The sequence below is a fragment of the Spea bombifrons genome, chromosome 6, assembly GCF_027358695.1.
Source record: "Spea bombifrons isolate aSpeBom1 chromosome 6, aSpeBom1.2.pri, whole genome shotgun sequence".
Classification (NCBI taxonomy): Eukaryota; Metazoa; Chordata; class Amphibia; order Anura; family Pelobatidae; genus Spea; species Spea bombifrons.
The window spans coordinates 584,601-610,418 of record NC_071092.1 but is presented as its reverse complement, the minus strand read 5'-3'; the positions used below and the strand labels follow the sequence as shown (position 1 = coordinate 610,418).

Genomic DNA, 25,818 nt, shown 5'->3' with positions numbered 1-25,818 from the left:
TTTGCAAATTATCCATTTCTGGTGTAACGGGGATAGAGACGTAATTACCAACGAGGACCGATAGCTTCACAGCCAACTAAGCCAAGGTAAGCGCTGGGCATTCTGTCGTTGTAGCTTTTCCACTGCGTGGAATCACAATCCCAGCTTATAAAACCTCCGACTGTAAAGGCAGATATTATGGAAAAGCCAGATCTCTATCGTCTCCCGTATCTCACCCCACCTGGTACCCTTTATGGATGCCCCCCCCAAACAGCATGCAGATTTCCTTATAGAAACTTAGGAATGTGTCAATTCTTACGATAACCTGAAAAGAAACACTCATTTTAATTTGCTGAGTATGCCTTTTGTGGAAAAACAATGTGTGAAAATGACCACTTGTCACTATCGGTGGTGGGATTATAGGTCTCCACTGGGGAGAGTGAACGTGGGGAGGTGTGCGGGAATGTCTTACAATAACAATATAATAATGCTAAGAAACATATTATAAACCTGTTCTGTCCCCACCAGGCTGAAAGGAGAATCATGACAGCCGAGAAGGCGATACCTGTCATTAATGGCAAACCTGAGGATGCTTTGGATGCCGAGGCTTCCAGCGCCAATCTGGTTCACACCAATGACAAGAAGATGAAGGAGAGGGGTCACTGGAACAACAAGGTGGAATTTGTGCTATCGGTGGCCGGGGAAATCATCGGTCTTGGGAACGTTTGGCGCTTTCCATATCTTTGCTACAAGAATGGAGGAGGTAAGAAGGACCCGCCAGGGCAATGCTGGGAGTGGGAAAAGTGCTGTACGGACACCTGAAACCTAAGTCAGATCATAGGGCGAGCCCCTGACTGTCCACTAATGGGTCCTGAACTTCTGTATTGGGGCGTTTATTTAAAGGGACGTACACATGGCTTACACCTTTACATAAAATAAATACACTAAACAGATTACGGTTATATTACCTAAATATGTTGTGTTTATTACAACTAAATAATAATGATTTATTACCATTAAATAATTCTATTTTATTAAAAATAGTTTTATTTTTGTATTTGTTATTATACACCGGTACGTCCACGCATAGAATCAGTCATTCAGTCTATAGCATTTTTACATATTTAAGCGGGCTGACATATTTTAAATGTAAAGGGGACCCTGGGATTTTGGTGCAGTTCCACTGTTTATTAACAGAAAAACAGCACAAGTGAGATTTGGGAAAGCGAGCAGCGGTATCTGTTATTGTAATCATTAAGCATAAAGACATGATGTCAGAGTGTTTTACAATCCGCCAGGGCTTGGAACTTCCTGTTTCTTTCACTTGCTTCCTGTGACATCATTGTAGTAAGATCTCTGCGGGTTCCGTTTATACAGCGATGATAACGTAGTTCACTTTTATATATCCATAGTGGCCAAATTCTTACGATATGAAATAAATGACATAAATTATTTAAAGTTGCCTTGAAAACATTCCTGTTAGCGGAGCTTTTTTTTAATGAACCCTTTCTGAATTCTGTTGATTTTGGAGATATGGTTTTGCTGACAGGAGATCACGTGCGGCGCGGTTACCGGCAGCGAGCTGTTCTCCTATAGAAGTTCTTGGCGGCCGTGTGGGTGTGACAGGGGGTGGGACTCCTGGATCGTGCGTTTTAAGAGCTGGTTCTCGATAGGCCTGTAGACCGGCAAATGACTGTAGCTGACTGTATCCATACTCCATATCATCCGCCAGTCTGAAAACCTCGTTATTTCCAGTCAGTTATTTGTGCTGTCAATGGATTATTCTGTGAAAATATTACTTGTAAATATAAAGTTGATGGTGCTTGAAATCAAATTCAAAATGGCTGTCAACGAAGCAAAAAGATGGAAATTGAAAAAAGAAAATTTTATTCATTTCTGGTTGTTTTTCTGAGTCTTATCAATGAAGACATTAAATATTTCACTGTTAATTGAAGGAAATACGTGAATTTTCTGATAGGAGGTCCTGTGAGGTGCTACATTTGGACCTTTCATCTGCAACCAAACAATAAAAGTCTACTTTTGAGGAGAGCGGCTCTGTAATGAAATGACGCATTTCCCCTAAAAAACCTTTTTAATATGTTCTTTACAAAAACAAATCTAGTCACGATTCAGCTCTTATGTTTTCAGACGGCACTTTGAGGGTCGGCTATTCGCCCTCTTTTGACATGGAGTGTTTCTGTAAATTACCTTACGATGGCAGGTAATGGATTTTAACAAAGGAAGGTGGATTAGGTTTTTTTGTATACAGCGGGGGGGGGGTCTATGATAAATCTCATACATCGCTAATCAATTAGCGCTGATCCCAACCTGGATAGTTTTAAAGCCACAAGAACTATAGGGCACATTCACAGGACAGCGAGCTGCAGATAATTGCGGTGGGAGTTTTATTTTGCTTAATTAATTGTGCAACATGAATGACCAACTTATCCCTTGTTGCTGGAGACTTGGGCCAGATTGGAATCTTTGTAACCCTTCATCTGACTAAATTTCTCGGTTGTTTCTTGGTTTATTCGAGTTGCCTTTAATCTTACAGATAATGCGGACGTTGCTTGGCTCATAGCCGTGCAGCAGTTCCTCTACATCTTGTCTTAAACATGAATATCAGAAAAACAAATTAAGTTGTCAGCGTGAGTATGAGAAGCGCTGTTTGTGTGAGTTGCTGCTGATGGGTTTATTGCTCGGAACATGGTGATTTAGCATGATACAAGAAAAGAGAGGGCAGGAGGGGCCGGCGAGGGAGAAGCTGCGGGAGATGGAGGATTCTGGTTCTACTCAGTCTCCATCATAACCTGCTGCTTTTAACTGGATAGGAATAAATGAGAGACTGGAAGGAAGCCCTGAGGTACAGCGTTAAAGGGACACGAGGGGGCTGTTCTCAAAAATAACAAAATTATTTCCGCAGTCTGTCCATTACGGCAATTTTCTTGGACATAACCCCATACGACTCCCACGGGGCTCTGCTCCTTCTATCACTGCGATCCAAAGCTGTAGCCCCATCACTGATTTTATCTCCTTATAACCAAATATAACATTAGATACACAACCCTGGTGCATGTGAACATCCTGAACAAAAACATTTAATCACGTAAAAATGTAATCCTGTCCGTATTATTTCAGGGAATGCTAGCCTATAGCCAGGCAACAGCCTCAGTGATGTCACTGTGATACTATGTGACACCTGCTTAACTTTCTACATCATGTCGTTAATGGTTCGTCTTAGAGTAAAGGTACCATTAATGCCCATCAACAACGGCATGCCCTGGTTTGGGGTTTACCATTTTTTGGACATTACGATTCAGTAACAGTTTCAGGGAATGTTTTAATTAAGATAACGTCACACGGAATTACTGCGTAGAATTAGCATTCAGTCCCTGGAAAATTGCCCTCTGCCCTCTCGTTACAATAGTTCTGTGTTTGAAGAATATTTTCACTATTAGAATTCGCCCAGAAAACTGGGAATATGGGAAGGATATATTTATGACCATTAGCTGGTTATTTGTGGCGTATAATTCCCTTCACAATACGGCTCGGGGGTAGATTGTAAATTAACATCTGAAAAAGGAATCTGGAGATAACCATCTCCCAGGTAGCGGTCTCCAGCCCGCTGGGATTTGTGTGAAGATTACTGTGAAATCAGTCAATTCTTTTATTTCTGGAGAATTCCAATAATGTTTCTTTCGAGGCGAAGCTCAATGAAAGGTTTTTAATACACTCACCCCTGGCTGGGGCCACAGCATGTCCTAAATATATGAAATGGCTGATGATGTCCAGCATGTAAGGGGTCCACTGAATTCAGCCATTGTGTGAATTGTATGGACCAAAAGACAGGTTTCCGCCTCATGAAAAAAGTCAGATTAGGTTTAGCCAATGGAAGGACACCTGTTGAGGTACCTGGTTTCCTATCACACCAGATCAGTAATCTATCGGGAGGGTTGTTATAACAATAAACGGTTGGTTGTCGGTTTTCCTCCCCAGCCACGTCCTGATATTGTCTGACTATAAAGAATATGCGCGTTTATTCCTACGGGGCTGGATTGGCTTATCCCGAAGTGTCAATAAACTCAATTTCAAGCATACCCCCGTGAAGCGTGAACATGTCAATCAAAAGCCTGATGGCTTTCAGGGCAGATATTTCATGGTTGAGACATGGGGGATGGTTTCAATTTGTAATTTATGAAATTTTATTCAACGCATCATATTCTAATTTGGAATAAGCTTTACTCATCACTAGTATTAAATCAGTTTGAGGACAGGGCTACAATGTGCAGCTCCACGAGACCCAATCCCTCTCTTTAGATCTCGGTATTTGCCCCAGAGCTCAGGACGCACCGTCTGGGGAAGAGACAGATTTCTCTATTCCCACTGACGATGTCATAGAAATCATGCGATGTGTCAGGAGGATGGTGTTCGGTTCCCCTAGGTGTACAACCAGGTTCAAAGAATGAAACTGTGCGCATTTCTAGACATGACTATCCACATGTCCTGTGTAGACGTTCTGCTTGTCCGTGTATCCGGCACGAAGACATACATGTGCCAGAGTGATTACACCACATCATTAAAGCTGCTTCAAATCCTCAAAGAACCAGTTTCACCCACATTTTCTGGCCACTTTAGTGACGTCTTCCAAAGTATCAGCCCCAGCGAGTTTATGGAACCAAAAGACGCAAGGGATCCAGCTATCAATACCCCCCCCATCCTAATACAAACCTCATCCACAGCCCTCCTTCCTATGTATATTCCGTGTGTGTTTTATATAATTTGGCATGCATGTCTGATAACCCTTATATATTCCAGGTGCCTTCCTCATTCCATACGTGGTATTCTTCATATTTTGCGGAATACCAGTGTTTTTCCTTGAGACGGCGCTGGGGCAGTTTACTAGCGAGGGCGGCATTACCTGCTGGAGGAAAGTCTGCCCCTTGTTTGAAGGTAAAGTATCTCCTTATAATTTGTAAACAATATAACTTCTATACTTCTAGAAGTGGAATAAGGGCATTTAACTCTTTTTAGGGAATGGTTAATGCCAGTAACTAGCGCTCTGTAGGATTAACACCTCTCTCTATACAATAAGCTAAGGTTTAACACCGTCGGCTTAATGACTAGCACTTGGCGTCTGAATCTTAGCGCTCTTTGCCTAATGACGGGATCTTTTTCTCCAAATGACTAGCACTGTTTATCCAGGATTTAACGCCCCTCTGAAATGATTAAAGAGATTAGTTCCACTGAAATAATCAGCTTTTTTTTACAGCTGTTTGGGGTATTTTAAATTTACCTCTCGTTATTTTATGTTTATCTCCAATCCTTCTCCATCCGCGTTTTTATGACATTAGTTTAGATTTCTTCGTCTAATGAGTAACGGTTTATAAAAAGTCTTCTATGAATGTTTAGTGTTCCTCTTTACTTTTCATTAATCCAAGCTGATCCAGAACCCGGCTCTCATTACCCGGACACGCGGGTTCTATGCTTGATAATGTATACCGGCATCACCATGGCTTTCATTAACTCTTATCATTCAAATTCTTCCCTTTAGGAATTGGATATGCCACCCAAGTCATCGAGGCACATTTAAACGTCTATTACATCATCATTTTAGCATGGGCAATTTTCTATCTATTTAACTGTTTTTCTGCTGAACTTCCTTGGGCAACATGTGGACACAAATGGAATACAGGTATATGAAATCATTAAAAATAATTCATTATTCTGGGCTTCACTGCATGTCATGAACAGGGTATTAATCTTGTTTTTGCCGTTGGAGTAGATTCAGTCGTTAGGGTGTAGAAGCCTTAATGGGGAAAGGTAAAGAATGTACGTTTTAAATATACTAAGAGGTCTACCCATTGTACAGTGCTGCGGAATATGATGGCGCTATATAAAACAATAAATGGTCACGGATGGAGACATTTTCTTTTAATAGGAACTTCCCTTGTCTCTCTTTTCCTGATTTCCCCACCAAATAAACGCTGCAGTAAATAGGCAGTAAAAATACTCTTTTCTTCTAGCTGTGGAATTCCCCAGTTTACTTGCTTTTCTTGCGATTTCCAATTGGGACCTGTGATTACATCTTTTAGGCAGGAAGCAGAACCTGATTGGATCCTTTCTGTGATTCCCCACTGGCTTTTCCACGCATGAGTGTTGGAGGGAGATATCATGGGGGTCAGAAACCAGTTGGCCAATTGGTGGGGAAATCTAGTTGAGAATCTTTAATTAATAAGGATCTTGTGAGTGAACCCCATGGATTTTAAGTGACAGGGGATGGATTATAATTTAGGGGGATGCAATGTAGAAGGCGGGTGGGTTACTCAGTGAGGGGCTGGAGTGTCGTACAGTGGCGGGGGAGGGGTAGGGTGCTTTGGGTTGTAATGTGTGGTTATCAGCAGAAATAATTGTCTTAAATCTCCAGCTTTACTACCAGTGATTTCACTAAAGGTTAGCAACCATGCGAGGGCATCGGGAACCTTACAAATATTTATGCAAATGTGCAGTAATTAGCTAATCACATATTCACTCCAGGGATATTTATAGCAATGAGGCTTTATGCAGATGAGCACTTTACACCTTATTATATATATATATATAATGTAAAAAAATAGTATCGCAGAGTATGCGGTGATACCTTTTTTATTGGACTAACATAATATTAAAATGACAAGCTTTTGAGAGTTATCCTCTCCTCATCAGGTCTGAAGCAATACTAATGTGTATATATATATATATATATATATATATATATATACATTCCAATAAAAAGCAAGGGCCTGTATATAATATTTATCATCATTAGGAAGGCTGAGCAAGTGACCTTTATATCTGGCTTTGTCAGCTAAATGTGGATTTTAAAACAAACGACACAAATCTGTATTTATATCTATAAAGATCCCAAAATAACCCTCCCAACGACATTTAATGAGCGTCAGCGCCCAGAGCGCTTCTCCAGCTGTACGTAGTAAAGGGTATTATGTGATGCCTACAGAGAATCATTCATTTCGTGCAGCATCGATGCTTTGGGACCTCAATGTGGAAATGCAGAAAAATTGAATTTCCTTCCATTTTAGTCAATGCTTTCAATTATGGACAGGTGCTAAAAAATACAGCGAGGATCTCAATCATTTCCATGCGAAACGCACATTTCTAACATTTCAAAACATAAACAAACTCTAAATATTTGGATTTTCATGTAACTGCTAGAAAGAAATGTAAACATAAAATATTTTTTCGATGTATTCATGCATTGTATCGACCTAAAGGAAAGCCTTTATCCTTTCATACATTCTCTCTGTCATGCAGACAAGTGCGTAGAATTTCAAAAACTCAACATGAGCAACGGAAGTCAGGCTTTCTACGCCAACGCTACCTCTCCGGTGATGGAATTCTGGGAGTGAGTAAATTTATACGTATATCACAATTTATATCGTCCGTGCAAAGCCAGCAGTGATTATTTCTTGAATGATCAGTTAGTGAATCTGTAAAGTCGAAGCTGTAAATTGGGAGACGTCCAACCCAATCTGTCAGACACACAGAACGAGTGGGATTTCAGAGAGCGCTGGACCTACACAATAAAACACCATCAGCGAGGCCGGGGTATGCACTGTTAGGGGCACCCAAAGCTTATGGGTTCTGTATCTGGGGTCCCTCTATGACGAGTAAACAGTAAATACGTTTTGTGCTTATAAACCCCCCCGTGGCTGCCCTATGCTGAGGGTTCTCTGTCTTCTCGTCCATACTCATCAGGTCCTTGACTTCTCTGACTTCCAGACTGAATCCCCATTTCAGTTCTCTTTATTTTTGGATGATAAAGGTGATTTCATGCATTTAGACTGTATCTTCTGGTAAACATTGGCTGTAAAGCATCGATCTCCATGTGGTCAGGTATTGCGGGATACGTTAGGGCTTTATCAGTAAATAATGAATTATGCGGCTCTATGGAGCACTTCTGGTTTGGGAAGGACCTGATTTCTACCCCTCAAAATGCTCGGATAACCGTTAATATGATATATTCTTTGCAAATATTAGATCTCCTGCTTCAGTGTTTTAAATTATAATTTGTTCTGATGCTTTGATTATGGATTGTTTTTATTTATTGGTGAACGTTTGCAGATAAAGTTTTTATTAAACACTGTTAAGGTTATCAGAACCGTCTGGGATCGGGTGTAAGACCTGCCAGGAGTTAAATAATAATCTATATTCAGGCCCCACGAGACACAGAAATGTAATCCTGTTTTACAACAAGCCCCATTGTCTCTCTCTTGGGAAGTGCTGGGTTTGGCAGTAATTAAGTATCAATTATGAAGATGAAGCTTACAGGGTAATTATGATTCCGTTTGGCCCTTAGAAGTTTGTAGCTCCCTGAGAGGGTAAAGCCAGGTCCTTACAGTCCGCATACGGAAGGTCTGTCTGTGTTTATTCCCTAGGGCAGGAGACGTCAGTTGCCCCAGGGGCAGAATTGTTCATGTCCTGAATCCTGACCAGGAAATTAAAATGAAAAACATAGAGCCCAGAAAGACAGCAGAGGCAAATAGACGCTTATCTGTCAAAATCTGTATTTCCAACAGGATTTGTATGTTGTTTTTGCTTGCAGGAGCCCAGTGGATTATAAGGCTTAACTGCCCCATCTAGTTATATCTGTGCAATAGGAATGGGCTTTAAATATCAAGAACTCTCCTATTGCTATAGTCCCAACAACTATGCAGAAATCCTAACATATTCCAACAAACATCAAATGTTCTGAAAGATCCTGTGCCATAAACCTAGCAGCGCTATAACCCTGAGATGCACGATATAAATCATATATTCTAATGTGAGCTATAAATATTGCAGGCGGGCGATGTTCGGCTGCCTTCTGAGTTAAGTGGGTCAGGTTCACTAACAAATTCGCTTGCTATTTGGGGTAGAAGTTGGTCATTTGTTAAAAAGGAAGGAGCAGTAGTTCCTTGCATGGAGCCAGTATTCATTTAAAGATGATATTCCCCAATCTGTGATTACACGATAATAATAAAATATTTAACAAGGACCACGACTTACGCATTATTTTATTAAAAGATTATTTTAAAGAAAACTTTCTGTTTAGGGCCTCTTTGATTGTAGAGCAGCCCCTTTTACCAGATATAAATGGGTAGTTATTTTCCTAAATGTACCATTATTGGGGCATTAATAGTAGTTATTTTCCTAAATGTACCATTATTGGGGCACTGTTAATAGTAAAGTATTAGTTCCACTTGTTTATGCATTTGTACTGCTCGGTACCGTTGAGTATTGTTGGATACTTAAACACACAGTTTAATTGTTTTTTGGGTATTTATATCCGTTGATTAATGTTCTTAAAGGCTTCCTACCAATAAAAAGCCAAACACGTCTACGCCTCTCACGTGAAGTCGTTTCATGGTCAGATCTTTAAATATTCACCTTCCCTTTAAGCATCCCCCGTGGTCAGATTTTCCAGTCAGTAAATGAATTTAAAGAGGAGATTGTTTTATTTTGCCTTTTAAATCCTAAATAGTGAAAACTAATTGAATCTTTGTGCAGCGGGGGATTTGCATTTCAATGGGCCGCGCAGACAAGGATCCAGGCTGGCCTTTTCCGGGACGCGCCTTGGACTTGTTTTTTTTGTGTAAATAAAACATTATACCAGATTTCCTGTTGAATCGTAGCACAGAAGGTCTCGTTATTACCGTCTTGATAAGGGAAATGTTGAGCAAAGCAAGCGAGAGTCCTTGAAATTTTCTAGAATTTACTAATTCAATACGTGTGCAGCACGTACCCCAAAACCCACGAGAGGCCACTACACATGATATTATAACTTCTAAACCCCTCGCTAGATGTAAAACATGTCTGTTATATTGTGACAAAGTAGAGAGGGTTCCATGGTGAGTGATGTGGCATCAATTCCGCTGACGTGGTTTGTGTAGGAAGAATTGAAATCATGTTGTTTTCAACAAGTTTTGAAGCCACAAATTAAGAACGTGGTTAGCGGAGCCTGTTCCCAGGGAAATGGAAGCTCTTCAAGCCTCTGGGAACAAGAGACATTTCTAAAACAACCCTTACAGAATGCGAAGTAACGAGAACACGCAGCTTTCACGATTATTTCTTTCCAGTGTTCAGCAAAAAGGTGTTCTGTGGGCTGCTTAACCAACAATAAGGGTTGCTACAAAGAATCGACTACGTTTACTCTGCTAAAGAGTAATTCTGTCCCAATGAGCTGTGCGCTTGGAGTTCTGCGGCACCGTAATGAGAGCTCATGTTCAAGTGCCAAGAAGCCCAAAATCTGACCCTTGGCTGAGGACCTCTCCAGTCTTCTTTAATCCTCATGTCTCACTGATTAGCTCTTTTCATTAATCTTAATTGGAATTGAGCCCACATCAAGCATCCTACGTGAAGGCTCAGATATTGTGTTCTCTTAGAAATGACCTAATCTGTTCCAACACTGACGTGTCTCTCATGTATCCTAAACTCCATTATTTCTCTATATGTCGGGCTTCTTTCAATGTTATCTGAAAATTATAAATTCCAGGTCCCTTTCCTCTGGCGGCATAAAAGCTACCATCAGGTTCTTATGTTTCCGATTTATATTTTATTTCTCTAATATTTAATGTCAATTTTGTAAAAAACACTGATGTCCACGTTACAAAAACATTCCTCGCTCTGAATGCTTGTAGTATCATCACTAAAAAGTAGAGATAGTCAAAAAGACACCATAGGCAGATATCTGGATATGATGGACCTCATTTACTGAAGCGATCTCTCTCCCTCTCGTGCCCTGCTCTGGATTTTGCCGAGGGCAGTTAGAGATTAGTAACGAGCAAAAGAGCAGTCAATTAATATTCCCAAAACCATTCCATAAGTGAGCATTAATGTGATGGTTTCATATGCCACGTGGTACATGCTGATGGGTCCTGGCTCAGCAACCTCTGGCTTCATGTGCAGAAAATGTAACTTAACTACTTTGTCACAGGTAGCAGATCTGGGGCTTCTCCTATGTTGTATTCTGTTACCGATTCAGTGTAATTCCCAAGTAGCCCCGGAAACATCTGAATTCTTGTCTAACTGTGTTCCATGTTCCAATGTTCTCCTGCGACGTCCTGATGCCTATCAGTCAAATAGAGCAATGGTTTCCAGATTGTCAAAGTGCCTTGTGGCAACCGACTAGAGCTTCCATATGTTGTGGCCGAGGGATTGCCTGCCTCTTTAAGTTGTTTTTTTAATAGGGAGTGTCAGGCTCTCAGGACCAAAAGCCTAGAATACGGTACAAATTCCTCACACAACCCGAAAGCGCAGAGAGAATAAGAACCTTACAAAGTATCTGAGAAAAAGCCAGGTGCTCCGTTCATGTCCAATTAGAAAAAAGATTTTAATCACCGCATTGGGGTTCTACAGATACTCCTTCCATGAGTGTTTCTCAGATACACCCGTAATGTAGACCCAATGAATATAATAACATTTTTCACTTCATACTCGACTCAGAATCACCTTCTGGGGGAAGAAATAAGATTTTAGAACTATGTTTAGATAAAATGTGTTTCATTGGTTTGGAGACAATATTTATGGAGTCTTCCGAGTGTTCAGAATTTCATTAAGCCATAAAATATGAATAATAATTCTGCATGCTCTCCATACGCAGAACCTGTTTAATAAGACGATTTGACACAGGTTGTAAGACATTTAATCAAGTTTCCCTCTCTGCTGAGATGCGCATGCTGCTGTCTGATATATCTGAATACGGCACACAATGTGACAATGACATCCGAAAGTATTCAAAACCTATTCCCAATAGTCAATAGACGGAGGTCTTACATTATTTTACTTATGGGAAGGAATAAACTTTACAATGAGCCCAGTCCATGCTTTGAACGAGGTAAAGTTGATGCTGCAGCCGTTACTTTGACATGTATTTACTTTTATTTGGATGTTTTCCAGGCGCAGGGTTCTCGCCATCTCCGACGGGATTGAACATATTGGGGAACTCCGCTGGGAACTGGCGCTGTGTCTTCTCGCCGCGTGGACGGTGTGCTATTTCTGTATATGGAAAGGGACAAAGTCTACGGGAAAGGTCAGACTGCAAATTCAGCCGTTATATAGCATCCTATTAGCTTCAGAAATACATGAAGAAATCTTTCCGCTCCGTCTCCATATTTTTAGTATTTTACCGAGACGTGGAGCAGTTCCCGTGCAGAGAATGCGACAGAAAAAGCGCTTCCCGCAAATGGAACTTTTAACTTAGGCTGCGAGACCCCAAAGGGTAACCGTATTATTGCAAAAGATATAAAACAATTCAAACCTCAATGTAATTGATGTGAATGTTCTGATTTTAAATGGGCAACGTGATGATTGATGCTCATAACTTTTTTTAAATATCATTCTTGTTTTTGACTGAATCTTGGAAAGAAATGCAGATACAAGTTAATTGTTTTAAAAACAGCACTAGAAAGACTAAATTAGAATTGATTAGCATAATAATATATTAATGCAATCAGCCTGCAGAGGAATTAATGAAGGCTTCACTGGCGAAAAGCTTTACATGCCCCAGAAGAAACGTTAATGTATACAAGCAGGGTAAGCAGTGCTGCTGGGTGCACATGGAGTGGGGCAGATAGTGGATGGGGCAGGGGCTGCGACATATGCAGGACCTTCTGGGGCGTAATAGAAAAGAACAGATATTTGGCTCTGTTGGAAACCTTGATTCGAGGTGACCAAAAAAGCACAGAGGTTTTTTTTTAAAAAAAAGACAAACTAGCCATTAAGACAAGGTTGGCATGGACTCTGTCTGATGCTCATTAACATTCGGGGCTTCTCGCAGCTCCTGTAGAAGCAGAAAACGCATAGCGTCCGACTGGAAAAGCCATTCTAGACCAGAGAACCGTTTGAGTCTAGAAGGAACTTGGTGTTTGGTTTTCCAGAGAAACCATAAAGCTGATGGCTCTTTTTTTTTTACCAAAGAGGGCAAAGTTTTGCAGGAATAAGGTCTGGGTCCTCATACTTTTTTTTCCATTAATAATTTTTTTGAATGCCCCAACCCTTCCATGAAATAATTATCTTATCACGTAAAAATGTGTTTTTTATGTTATTAAACCACCAGAGTAAAGGATAAAGTGACAGATTTATTCGGGGTTTATTTGAGTAACAAAGTTGAAAGAAAAATTCATGTTTTGTCCAAGTAAAAGCAGAAGTTATGAATCTGCTGGGAAGTTCAGTCACAAGCCCTGTCGGGTGAACATGGCCCAGAATATTTCCAATTAAACAAAACGCCTCTACCAAGACACTCACCGAGCCCTTCATGTAACCTGCCCGAAGTACGATAGCGGACTGTAGACAAGCAGCCGGCGTAATAATTATAATCAACATCTGATACACCATCGTCTGCTATTTATACAACTCCAGTTTAACCAGATATCACCGTCTGCCGTGTTTATAGACTTTTAGTTAAAATGTATTTTTCTTTAGTAAGTCTCACAAAGCTAATGGATTCAATGAGGCGAAAGCACGTGGTTTGGGAAGAGAGGATATAAAGATGTGAGAATAAAGAAGTTGTAAGGGGCCAGGAAAGGAAACCAAGGAGTAATTATTATATCTTTTCAAGTGCTTTTTGTTTCAACTTGAAGTGACGGCAAATAATGGTGGCTCCATGGCACAGCTTTAGCAGTCAAACGAAGATTGATCTCTGTATTCAACAGAATAGTGTGACCGGCACATGAGGTGCATGCAGAATCCCCTCTCTTCACACGGCAATCCACAGCCCGCCCAGCATGCGCGCTCTCCGAGAGCCCGGCCCCCCGGCAATCGGCTCTCATTATCGCCCCTTCAAAAGGTTTCATGTAACTACGCTCTACGCAAGAGCAGTGCATGTAACCCAATCTCGGTTTTATTATTTGCTAGCTGTTGAAATCTAAATGTAAACATTTTAAGTATTTTACTAAAAAAAAAAAAAAAAAAGACGGACAGCCGATGCAGATGGACAAATTGGACGCAACAACTGAAATCTATCTACAGTAATTATGGTAAAGGAAATATAAATAAAAATAAATACATCATTTAAGAATAAAAATATATTTACCTAATGTTACTACTGACATTTACTACGTAGTGATAACAGAAAATGACTGCTTTGCACATCAATAACAGGCTTAGAAGGTGTGGGGTCTGGCTAAATGGTGCCCTCATTCATTGGCGTAGACACATATTGTGACCCCAGAAGCCCAAGCAGATCTTTCCAACGTCAATCCGCTGGGACTGTGTAAGTCGCCAATGGAAGGAGCACAGAAAGAACACCCGGGGGGAAGATGTGTCTGCGTTACGTGCAACTGCGTGCAAAAACACTCCGCTCACCACCGGATATTGTGCAATAGCCAAAAGATACTCTTTAAAATGACCCAATACTAATAAATTATCCAATCCCATGCTTTCTAATTTTTATTATTTCAATTATTTTTATCGTGTTCTAGATACAACTTAACTAAAAATTACTATAATTTCCTTGAAAGATAAATAAGCAGACAGATTTATATAGTAACTGTATGCTTTTTGAAAGACAGCGGTCGAAGGATCGAGTTGAGAAACAGATTTCTAGCAGTAAGTGGCAGATGGTGCAGATGACGAAGTAAAAAGAGAAGCATTTTCTTCAGCTGATGTTCAACAAAATTATAATATAGTTTTGCTGAAAACAATAATAAAAAAACTGACATTTATCAAAAAAAAGCAAAATCTGCCTGTTGGATCCCAGAAGAGCTGTAACGGGGAGTATTCTCGGTGCCGTGTTATATGTTTCATTTGTAACGGGTTATACGTTAATGAGATCGCTGCGTTAATCGTATGAATTTATGGTTTGCGGTAATTCTGCCAAATGTTAGTCCTACAGCCCATAAAACGCTAACTGAACTACCTGCCTTCTCTTTAGAGCAAAGTGCAGGTGCGACATTTCCCAGCATAGACTCATGTCTTGTAGTCTGCCCTCGATAAATCTATATAGAGCGCGAGATCCTGGAATAGAACATGAACGGGTTTTGCCGTGACATGTTTCTTCATGGTGTAAATTCTTCAACTTCCATAAAAAAAATCACACATTTCCTAATTACGAGTCCTGAAAAATGTCCAGTTTATGCACCCACAGACTGCAGCTCAATTCCCATGAGAGCCTCTTCAGGATATTTTTTCGGGATATTTTCTCAGGATATTTTTTCGGGATATTTTTGGAATGATACTTTCGTTAGATGCTCAGTTAATGCTAGGATTATTTTTCGCAGAGGAATGTTCAATAACATTTCACCATAACGTATCATCATGCATTTGTTTAATAAGCAAGATGAGCCGATTTATTTCAGCGGAGCCTCCGGGTGAAGAAGTGGAGTCGCAGCAACAGATCAAACTAAATGAGACGTTTCTTTGCCTGAAACGTTTCCGCGGGTTCTCCGCTGCAGCCGGCTCTGTGCTTTGTATCGTTTCACAGAGATATTGACAGAATGATATAATCCTCGCCCCACATGTTAAGACTTTTTTTGGGGGGGTGGATGAGAATTGCCTCCGTTTGGGGGACAAGCAATCCAAATCTGAAAAAGTCCCCCTGTGATGTCCTCTGTGGGAGTATTTTCTGCATTCTGACTGTAATTTATCATTTTTATTACAGTATTATCATGATTCTATCATTATTATATCACTTTTATTATTGGCCTTTTCAGTGTTTTAGATCATTTGCCAGAAGTGTCTGTGTTAAGGATTAGAACTAGAAGCAGCTACAGAGTTATGTGGGTGGATTGGCCGCAGCGCTGGCCAAAATCCTTAACTATCAACTGTAAATGCAGCAAATGAACCCAGAACGTGGTAAACAACTTCATTATAAAAAGCAATAAACAGCATCTTCTGTGCTGGCGCCAACTCCATCCCCACTTATAGTCCGTTCCATAAGATGAGTTATATTTTAGCATTAAAAAGCATAAAAACCTTGTGATTACATCATCTTCACATGAACTTCTTTAAATTGTTTGCATTAAACTAACGCGGGTTTTGTACATTTCAGACACAATGTTATTTTCACAGTGCTTTCAGAAATATTTTGGTCGTTTTTATCTCATGTAAAAAGAATGAGCTGATCCGCTGTCCGGCTCTCCATGTTGTCTTTAGTTGTGTACAAAGTGATAATGACAGAGACCGGCAGCCACAGTGCAGTCGGCGACTCGCTATGTTGTGTTTTATCCACGTGTATTGATGTTCTCTTATTCGGTTGCAGGTGGTGTATGTCACAGCCACGTTCCCCTATGTAATGCTGATTATTCTCCTGATCCGTGGGGTCACTTTGCCCGGTGCAAGTCAAGGAATAAAATTCTACCTGTATCCCGATTTATCTCGACTGTCTGATCCCCAGGTAGGACACTGAGCTTTATTGTAAGTTATCAAAACAGTCCTTCGTTACCCCAAATCACTAAGGAACTCAGCTCACTTATATACCAAGCCTCCATGTGTTCTATATTGGCCCACGTGTTACAACTGGCCCACATGTTCTATACTGACCCAAGTGTTATATACTGACCCATGTGTTCTATACTGACCCAAGTGTTATATACTGAACCATGTGTTATATACTGAACCATGTGTTCTATACTGGCCCACATGTTATATACTGGCCCATGTGTTATATACTGACCCATGTGTTATATACTGACCCATGTGTTATATACTGAGCTGCCACAAATCTCCAGTCTTCTGCCACAGATCACTTTGGACATTTTGCTGCCAAGTGGAGTATTTTCTCAGCTCAGTGCATGAAAAATAACTGCAACTAGCATCAAAACACGGCTTTTTATCACTTTCCATTCAGTGGTGTTTTATGGGATACGCTTTATATAATGTCTTGGTTGTCAATTCTGCTCTTGTATCCTTTCTGAACTAAGAAAAGGGTTAGTCGAAGTATTCACAAACACCGGCACATGGTGACTAATTTAAGCAGCAAAATAAAGTTTTTGACAGAATTAGCATTATCTTTTAAACAAATTATTTTCGATTATCCAGAGACTGCAGTTAAATGCATGTAATAGCGATATAATGATTCTGATGTATTGTGACAAATGAAGTGACATTGTTACAGAAAGTGGTTACAAATTGTCACGTTTCAGAGGCCCTGAATATCCATTTTGTAAATTCTGGGAAGCGCATGCTTTTGGAAACCTGCCATATGCATAATAAATATCTGACATTTACAGCGCCAAACACTAACCCATCAATCAAAGGGGCAGCTCCACACCGAACACAAACATGATTCATTTCCCATTAGAATGGATATTATGTTTTATATTAACTGTGTTTAAAGGAGCTCATAAAACACCAGCGCTGGGAACGCGTCACCCGTAGGTCGGGAGGTTGGTGCAGGTTGGAATACGTTGAATCCAACATTCTTTGGATACATTTAATGAATAGAGGGGTCCGCCAAACAGCTGCTCTAAGCGTTGGTGGTCACGAGAGGCACGTTGATATGATTGATCTTAGGCTCGATATAAATATTGTATAGAGGGGAAAATATCGCCAGAAGTTCAGTAAATTAGGAAAAATGCCATAAAACGTTTACAACGTTACAGGATTCAGGAAAAAACAACTCCACAAAACGCTTTACCGCAGAATATTTGTGTCAAACAGACCGGATTCACACCAAAGTGCCAAATAAAGAGTTGGCCCCTTATTACCATTTTAGGGGCAGAGGACACTAATCCATAACACTCTGCTGCCCACAACCGCTCACCTCATCATTCTCGCACCATCTTTTACGACTCGACACGAGGGATAAATCACCCCAGATCTTCTTCGCAATTTCATTTCTCTAAATTGAGATATATGGAGTTGGTTTTCTCAATTCTACGTTACACGGAATTATTAACGATACAGCTACTGACCTCACATCAATTTATACAAAAGTCATTCGCTTGTAAACTATTCAGACCCCAGAACCTGATCTTGGGAGAGACGTTCCCATCTCTTTCCAAAATGGGCTCAGCTCATAGAAATAAAAGGTTATCTGTATCAGGAATTTATGTATGAAGCTGGCAAAGGCCAAACTTAAACACAAGGGTGACTCCAGGGCTGGGGCATTTGTGGCGCATGAAGAAACTTGTGACACAAAGATCAGAGTATCTGCCCCCCCCGTCCCTGGCCAAACATAATAAATACATGTATCATATTTAGTGAATGAAATCTATTTCTATTGTGACATTATGTGATTTTTATTTTTTTATTGCTTTTTTTGCCTTGAAACATTGAACTGACATAATTTTAGTTAAAACCCTCATGTTTTAACCAGACATTCTGATTATGTGGTTTAGCGGCTGTAAAGTAGGAAGTTGGAAAAGATCCGTGGTTCATGTTTTATTTCTTCTAGGGAGTCGGTGAAAAGCAATTTAATTAAACATGGTGAAAGTGAAAGACTCCATAAAATGGGAAACACACAATAAAGTGGCTTTTGCATTCATAACGCTTTCCTGAATGTGATATTAAACTCCATAAAAGGCACGCCTTATACATTAAAGTTGCATTGCCCGTCTTTACTGTTTAATAGTGTTAAAATTAAATTAACCCCAGCCAGGTGTTATTTCATAGACGGCACCCGTTCCTTTAAAACATATGCCCCTGTGGAGAGGCAATGTGGCAAGTTACAGAATGTCAAGCGCCCCCTTGTGGACATAAAACTGATATTAAAAGTTAGCCCAACTTGGGTTCGCATCGAATTTCCCCATTTTCTCTTGCTCACTTTTTCAGTTGACCTATGATTTTCTGCTGGCTTCCAGTTCTATTAAAAAGCATGTCCGTCAAAAGATTTTGCCTTTTCCAGCAAGTGGTGAATGTTGAGGGTGTAACGAGCTGTGTGTTATTCAGTATGACAGCGCAGGAAGCGTTTAACGCACTCAGGCAAACCAACTGCAGTCTCGGTGCTCCCCGCGAGATGGAGGGAGAAACACAATAAGCTTGGAAAGGAATAACGTAAATACGTCGCCAATGCAGAGGGGGTTAACATATATAAAAATCATATATAAAAAACCCAAAACAGAATGTAGGAAGTTGGGTCATTTCACAAAACTCCACAAAGCCAAATCCACAGTGCCATTTGCACCCTGCCAGCGGCAACTCCTTAGCTCCTTTGTTGGGTAGTCGTAAAAATGGAAACAATTTCTGGGTTAGAACTAAACATCTTGTTTTTTTTTACTTAGTGCTTCGCGTGATGCAGCAGAATCTGAATTTATATACATTTATTGTGATTTAACAAAATATTGCTTTCCAATTTGTCTTCCCAAAAAATCTGGCCATTTGTGGACCAGATACCAACTACTGATCCAGCAGAACCTAGATGTCCTTATGATACATCAGGAGTAATATGGACTTAAATGGGATCATTTCTTAAATTATCCTGATATACATTATTAACGGCCTCCCAGCAGAAGTGGGCGACTAGATGGGCCGACGGGGGCTGATCTGCTGACAGGTTCTATGTTTCTATTAGCTGGCAGTGTTTATCGGGACTAATATTTTATGCTTTTTGTTACGGACGTCGGACTAATCTTGGACCTTCACATGAGTTTGGCCGGCGTGTACTTCATTCTGTCAGTTCAGAAGGAATATTTACCCCTTGCATGTGTTTTTGTGCCCGCAGGTGTGGGTAGATGCAGGCACTCAAATCTTCTTCTCGTACGCCATCTGCTTGGGCTGTCTGACTGCCTTGGGAAGTTACAATAACTACAATAATAACTGCTACAGGTATCTGATCTCTGATGGATGACATTAACCATTAAACCACAACTGTCAAACTCACTGGGTGGGGAGCCGGCTTGAATCCACAGACACCTATTCAGGGGCCACCATTTGTAAATGCGCTTAGTTCTCCATAAAATAATAATATTCACAGTAGTTATGTGAGACATAAATTCAGAAAAATACCTTTTCAGTCTGACCCTCAGCATTCACACAACTCAGAACTCACAGCACTCGCAGCCACTCACAAAGCTCCCAGCACCAGACATGCACTCAACATCTGTATAAATGCTTCCATAATAACCACATTGAGAATTGTGCCATCCAGGAGAGTGGGGGCTCTGTTCTCAACAACCTCCGGCTCGTGTACATGTTGACAAACGCTACAAGCCCAAGGGAACGGCTAGAATGAGAGGCAGACGAGGAAGAGGCAGACGTAAGGGGAGAAATAAAACACAGGCATAAGTATGCACTAAGGCGGAGGGGTAGAGAGAGAACATGTTACAGAGAAAGACAAAATGGCTGAAGGGGAAAACAGAAAGGAACAGATCTGACAATGTCCGATTCCCACCAGTCTTTGTCCAGCTTGGACACTGAGGTGGAACAACACTTGTCCAAAGGAGCCTCATGTGTCCTGAGTTTTTAAAGAGGTTGCCTGATTATTCTGAAGAAGGCTATGGCTTCTCCTTAGTTGAAAAACCACACAATGATGGAGGGGGGTAGATCAGGAAGGGGGGGTGTCATTTTCATTAATTTCTCATTAAATGCGAATTTACTATCTGCGTATTCTTCCACAGAGACTGTCTTCTGCTTTGCTGCTTAAACAGTGGCACCAGCTTTGTGGCTGGTTTTGCCATATTTTCAGTCCTTGGGTTTATGGCGTACGAACAAGGAGTGCCCATTGCCGAGGTCGCCGAGTCCGGTAGGTTTATCTGCCGAGTCCTACACTCACGTGTCTCACAGCATCAATAAAAAGACGCGACCGCCAAACTTCAATGTAAAATCTCTAATAAAGCTTCAACCTGCAACTGCTAATAAGACCAGTATCTGGGATTGCATTGAAACTGTTTGCTGCCAGGAGAGAAATTATCCTCAAATCTGACCTGAGAGGTTGGGAACCAGACACATAAAAATGCAGCTCTATAGAAAACCCTTAATTGGCAGAAAGTGATTCCCTGAAACAGACCAAGATGAAAGGTTATGGAAAAATAAGATTTATGGGCTGTTTTCACAGGAGGTGAATAATAAGTGTTTGTTGGAGTATCATTCACTTCCATTGACTCTTTTCACAAAAACATTAGCTTTCAAGTTTCCATCAAAAAAATGAACCCCTTTGTAAATCTGATTTAGTTACTAGCGATTCCCAGCGCTGCTCTTCGGGTATCTTCCTGCTCAATTGACTTTCTATATGTCTCTCTCTTGGCTTTTGTGAATTTCCTGCACTTGAACTCTTAATTTGCATCTGTCAGACAGGCTCCGATGGCAAGCAGACCACCCAGCACCCATTTCACGCTGTCATTGTTCCACCAGAGGAGCAGAATGCACAGACGACCATGAAAAGGGGTTTCAATTGGTGCTGAACATTATAGAATTTCATGGAATTAAGCAAATCGCCAGTAGGCTGGTTATGTGATTAGCAAACGTAGGGTTCTAAAAGCAAACATCAATGGAGAAAGTATCAATATTAGATGTTTTGTCGAACCAAATACAACGCCAACAAATGTATCTTTAGCTTGACCACCTCCTTAGGCTCAGGTCGGAATACCCACTGATGTATGATATATATATATATTCTGTGGCCCTTCATAGACCATTTTAAAGTTAACGCCAACGAGTTTGGCTTTATATTTCAGGTCCAGGTCTGGCGTTCATAGCTTACCCGAAGGCTGTCACCATGATGCCGCTGGCCCCTTTGTGGGCTGCCCTGTTTTTCATGATGTTAATTTTCCTTGGGCTTGATAGTCAGGTAAGGAAGAAGTTGCTGTACAATAAACATACCGTTAACACACGCAGACCTGCGGGAACTGAGATGTTACTTTTATGTGTTCAGTTCGTGTGCGTGGAGAGCCTGGTCACCGCCGTCGTGGACATGTATCCAAACGTGTTCCGGAGAGGCTACCGCAGAGAGTTATTAATTTTAGCCCTCTCCATTGTATCCTTCTTTCTTGGGCTCATAATGCTAACAGAGGTAAGACTTTTATTCGTCATATTTTTGTGTGTATTTTCGCTGTTTTTGTCACTAAAAGATTATTTATGTAAAATTGATTTAAAGCCAAATGATTATTTTTTTGTATGGTTTGTTTAGTGTTACAGTTCCGTAAAATACAATACAATTGTTTGCTCTTCCAAATGTTTATTAGGAGTTCCCCTTTAGACTGGACATTAAAGTAGCCGTTTTTCTGTCTTTTAGGGCGGAATGTACGTGTTTCAGTTGTTTGACTCGTACGCTGCTAGCGGGATGTGTCTGCTCTTTGTTGCCGTGTTTGAATGCGTCTGCATAGGCTGGGTTTATGGTAAGTGCAGATTATTACGTGGTTACAACTTTCATCATATTTAACTTTGTTACAAGGGAATCGCATCAGCCTGAGATGCATTTGGAGTAAACGCAAGAAACAGACCCCCAGACGTCAGAAGAACATCCAACATCTGGGGTTATACCCAGAATATCGTAACGGTGGAGGCAGGGAACGCAGCAACAAGAGAAATAGTTCAGTGGAGATAGAATACGTCTCAGCGGCATCGCATTCCCTGTGTGAAAAAACCACTCAGCCGCTGCAATCAGCATTTTAGTTTCCGGTTTGAAGAGTAATTAACATCCTTTCTCGTGACTTCTAGGAAGCAATCGATTTTATGATAATATTGAAGATATGATTGGTTATCGGCCATTTGTATTAATAAAATGGTGCTGGATGATCTTTACCCCTGGAATCTGCGCAGTGAGTGCACTAATATTATATTTATTAGCTGTTTTACATTGTTACATTTTTCTATAGTTTTTTTCCAAACATTGTTACATTTTTTTTCTATAGTTTTTTCCAAAATGTTACTTGTTTATAAGAAAATAAATAAGATGTCTTGTGTTGCTTCTTCCAGAGTATCTTCATATTTTTCCTTGTTAAGTACAAACCTCTGAAGTATAATAATGTTTACACGTACCCGCCGTGGGGCTATGGCATAGGATGGATGATGGCTCTTTCCTCCATGGTCTGTATCCCTTTGTGGATTTTAATAAAAGTCTGGAAGACGGAAGGGACTTTTTTAGAGGTAAGAACGCCGTTCCTCCTCCCAGCTGCATCATTTTATCTTATTTTAATAACATTTCATTTTGTGCGTTCATTAATCCGTGAGAGAGAGGGAGGTTTTAACTCAGCTTTTCATAAAAGTCTATCTGGACAAGGATTTTATGGAATGATAATTAGAGGAATTAATAGTTACTAAAAGTATTAAACATTTTGGGGCTGGTGCAGTTAAATTGTAATCATTTTTAAAGTTACACATTTGTATTCGGGCATCATAAGAGAACAAATAAAATCACGTATTGTCAAGATATTTTATGCTTCCTTCCCTGAAACTTAAAAGGACAAATATTGGCATTTTCATTGAAACGATAAATTATCAGTTAAAACTTACAAATTCCCATGTGCCAGAAATAGAAATAATATTTATAATGGTGATTTCTCAAAGAAAACGTTCTTTTTAGCCAAATAAAAGCAAATCTTTGACTGTTAAGTTATTCCCAAAGCGCATCATGCGCGGCCTCTCAATTCTTTGGTAGAAATAAGAATTTTTCCGTTCTGAATTTCACCCCAAAGCCCACGTTCTTTGTTACAGAGGTTGAAGACTTTGATCCAGCCCAGCCCGGAGCTGAAGATGAGGGGGAAACTGGCGGCCGACGCATGCACCAATGCCGTCAGCGAGTGTGAAACGAAGCAGGACGGGAACATCTCTGCCATCACAGAAAAAGAAACCCACTTCTGAAAGGACGAATTTCTGGCTGTTTTGTAAAATAAGAGTATAAATGAAAAATATTTCATTCAACTATAGAAGTTTGCTTGTTTCGCACAAATTTTAACAGGTTCATTTTAATGTGCACATTGTATAATTGGTTAAAAGTGAGTTTTTTAATTGTTATATAAATGACTTATTATAAAACAGTATTGTACTGTCTTTTTAGTGCCGATTTGTAATATTGTGATACTGGTCACTGTTTTATAGATTATAGACACATGTATAGCGTGTTGTCAGATTTTTATACTTGGATTTTTGCGGCATGGTTGTTTCTAGAGGTTTTTGTCCTTCCCTGTCCACCTCCCAGTCCACTCATTCATATAATGTGAGTCTCAGAGCCTGTCTACCGACTTGCTTCAAAGGGTTTAATAAGTATTTATCGGTGATAATTTGTTATTATTATTTCTTGTGTAGAGGAGGGCTAATCTTTTCTGGGGTCTTTGCACATTAACCGGGACAGCTATATATATAGTAATGTTTTAACGGATTGCCATCTATGTTTGCAGCAAACACTCACAGAGAGGGTTATGTACGAAGAGTAATCACGGGGCAAAGTAGTAAAAGTGAATGAGGAATATTCTATTGGTTTCTATGGTGATTGCCACTTTTAGATCCTTGCACCACATTGGCTCTTTGTACATAATCCATTGCTATATAATCATAATAACTAATATCCTGCAGGAACACCGAGCAAAGAGCCGGGTATTCCCTACCATTACGGCGTGACTCTCACATCGGACGCCACAATCTGTAACATTAAATCAGGTGTTAAAGCACAAAAAGTATATAACGGATTCGGCGAGGTGTCTACGAAAGGTTAAATGAATGGACTTGTGTAACATTGTAACACGCCGTGTAAACAATGTGTACCAAGCGCTTCTGCCTTCTGTTGGGACACGAAAACAACGCAGGTTTCAAGCCCCAAGAACCCCAAAGCTTACATAACAAACCCTAAACCCATGACTCACACGGGTCATGCAAATCTATCAAATACGTGGTTTGGGTTTGTATTAATCTGAAAAGAATAAAATAGATTTAAGTGGACACATTCTCACAATAATAATGCACAAAAATATTAGTGAAATAATGAAATGTATTGGGGCGCCTAAAAGGCTCGACTCGCATAACCGTCCTTATTATATCCGATAACTAATCCTGTGATTCTATCTAATAAACACTATAAATGAAAGCTGAGCAGAACGGGGAAATAATTATAACACAAAAAGTCGTTCGAGAGGCTTCAGGAAGTGTATTTTGTGCCAAATCATTCAAAGCAATAGTCTATATTTTATATATACATATACGTACATATACATTTATATTAACATACCAATACATAACATATACGCGTTCAAATAAACCCAGACAATGCGACGGAGCGGGACACATATCAGCAAAATTCGAGATCCTTTTGGGGTCTTAGAAACATTGAAGTGGGATTTCCTCGAATCTAAATCCAGTTACTATTCTAGGTGCATCCACTGGATGCGTTTGGATTATAAGTAAATCTTTGTTCACCGATGTTATATTATATTGTGTGTATATATGATGATTGTAAGATTTATATAAATCTGTAATTCTGGCAATCATTTGAACAGTAAATGGTATTTAAAGATTTACTATATGGTGTATCACGCTCAGTAATAGCATTGTACGTTTAATTCCGTCAGTAATGGCAATTTTAGAGACAGATGACAAAGGGAAACTTTATTATTCAAAAAAATACTGTAAATAAACACAAAATGGACAACATTTTCACGCCATTATATTTGAAACTAGACTTGTTATTTTTTTTAAAGAATACATTTTGTGAATATATTTTAGATGTCTGCTTTTTGTTAACAATAACTGATTTTTTTTTTAAACCTTATCAATGTACAGTATGTAGCGATTGTCACAATAATAAAAAATAAACATTTTTACAACCGTTACATGGAAATGTCGCCTCCTTATTGAATTTTCAAGGTTTGGGTTTATCTGATTATGATTCGTTTTGCTAATTCTGTCTGAAATAAAGTGGAGTTTGAATGATACCTTTACTGGCTAACTGAATAAATATAGATTGCAAGCTTTCAAGACCTCTCAGGTTCTACGGCTAAC

At 40.0% G+C, this 25,818-nt stretch overlaps 1 protein-coding gene across 1 annotated transcript; it reads left to right on the top strand.

The window, feature by feature from the left end:
- SLC6A11 (solute carrier family 6 member 11) lies at positions 1-23,862 on the top strand. The gene is made up of 15 exons (XM_053468606.1): positions 1-86; positions 508-742; positions 4,795-4,929; positions 5,531-5,671; positions 7,288-7,378; positions 11,911-12,043; positions 16,211-16,345; positions 19,613-19,716; positions 20,508-20,632; positions 21,564-21,676; positions 21,761-21,898; positions 22,121-22,223; positions 22,546-22,646; positions 22,804-22,974; positions 23,542-23,862. The coding sequence occupies exons 2-15, from the start codon at positions 523-525 to the stop codon at positions 23,686-23,688; spliced, it is 1,857 nt and encodes a 618-aa protein (XP_053324581.1). The 5' UTR covers positions 1-86; positions 508-522; the 3' UTR covers positions 23,689-23,862.
- Positions 23,863-25,818: the final 1,956 nt, after the last annotated feature.

Coding starts and splice junctions, on each gene's coding strand:
- SLC6A11 (XM_053468606.1), top strand. CDS start 523: ATGACAGCCGAGAAGGCGATACCTGTCATTAATGGCAAACCTGAGGAT. Junction 12,044..16,210: donor GGACAAAGTCTACGGGAAAG/GTCAGACTGCAA, acceptor ATTCGGTTGCAG/GTGGTGTATGTCACAGCCAC. Junction 19,717..20,507: donor TACAATAATAACTGCTACAG/GTATCTGATCTC, acceptor ATTCTTCCACAG/AGACTGTCTTCTGCTTTGCT.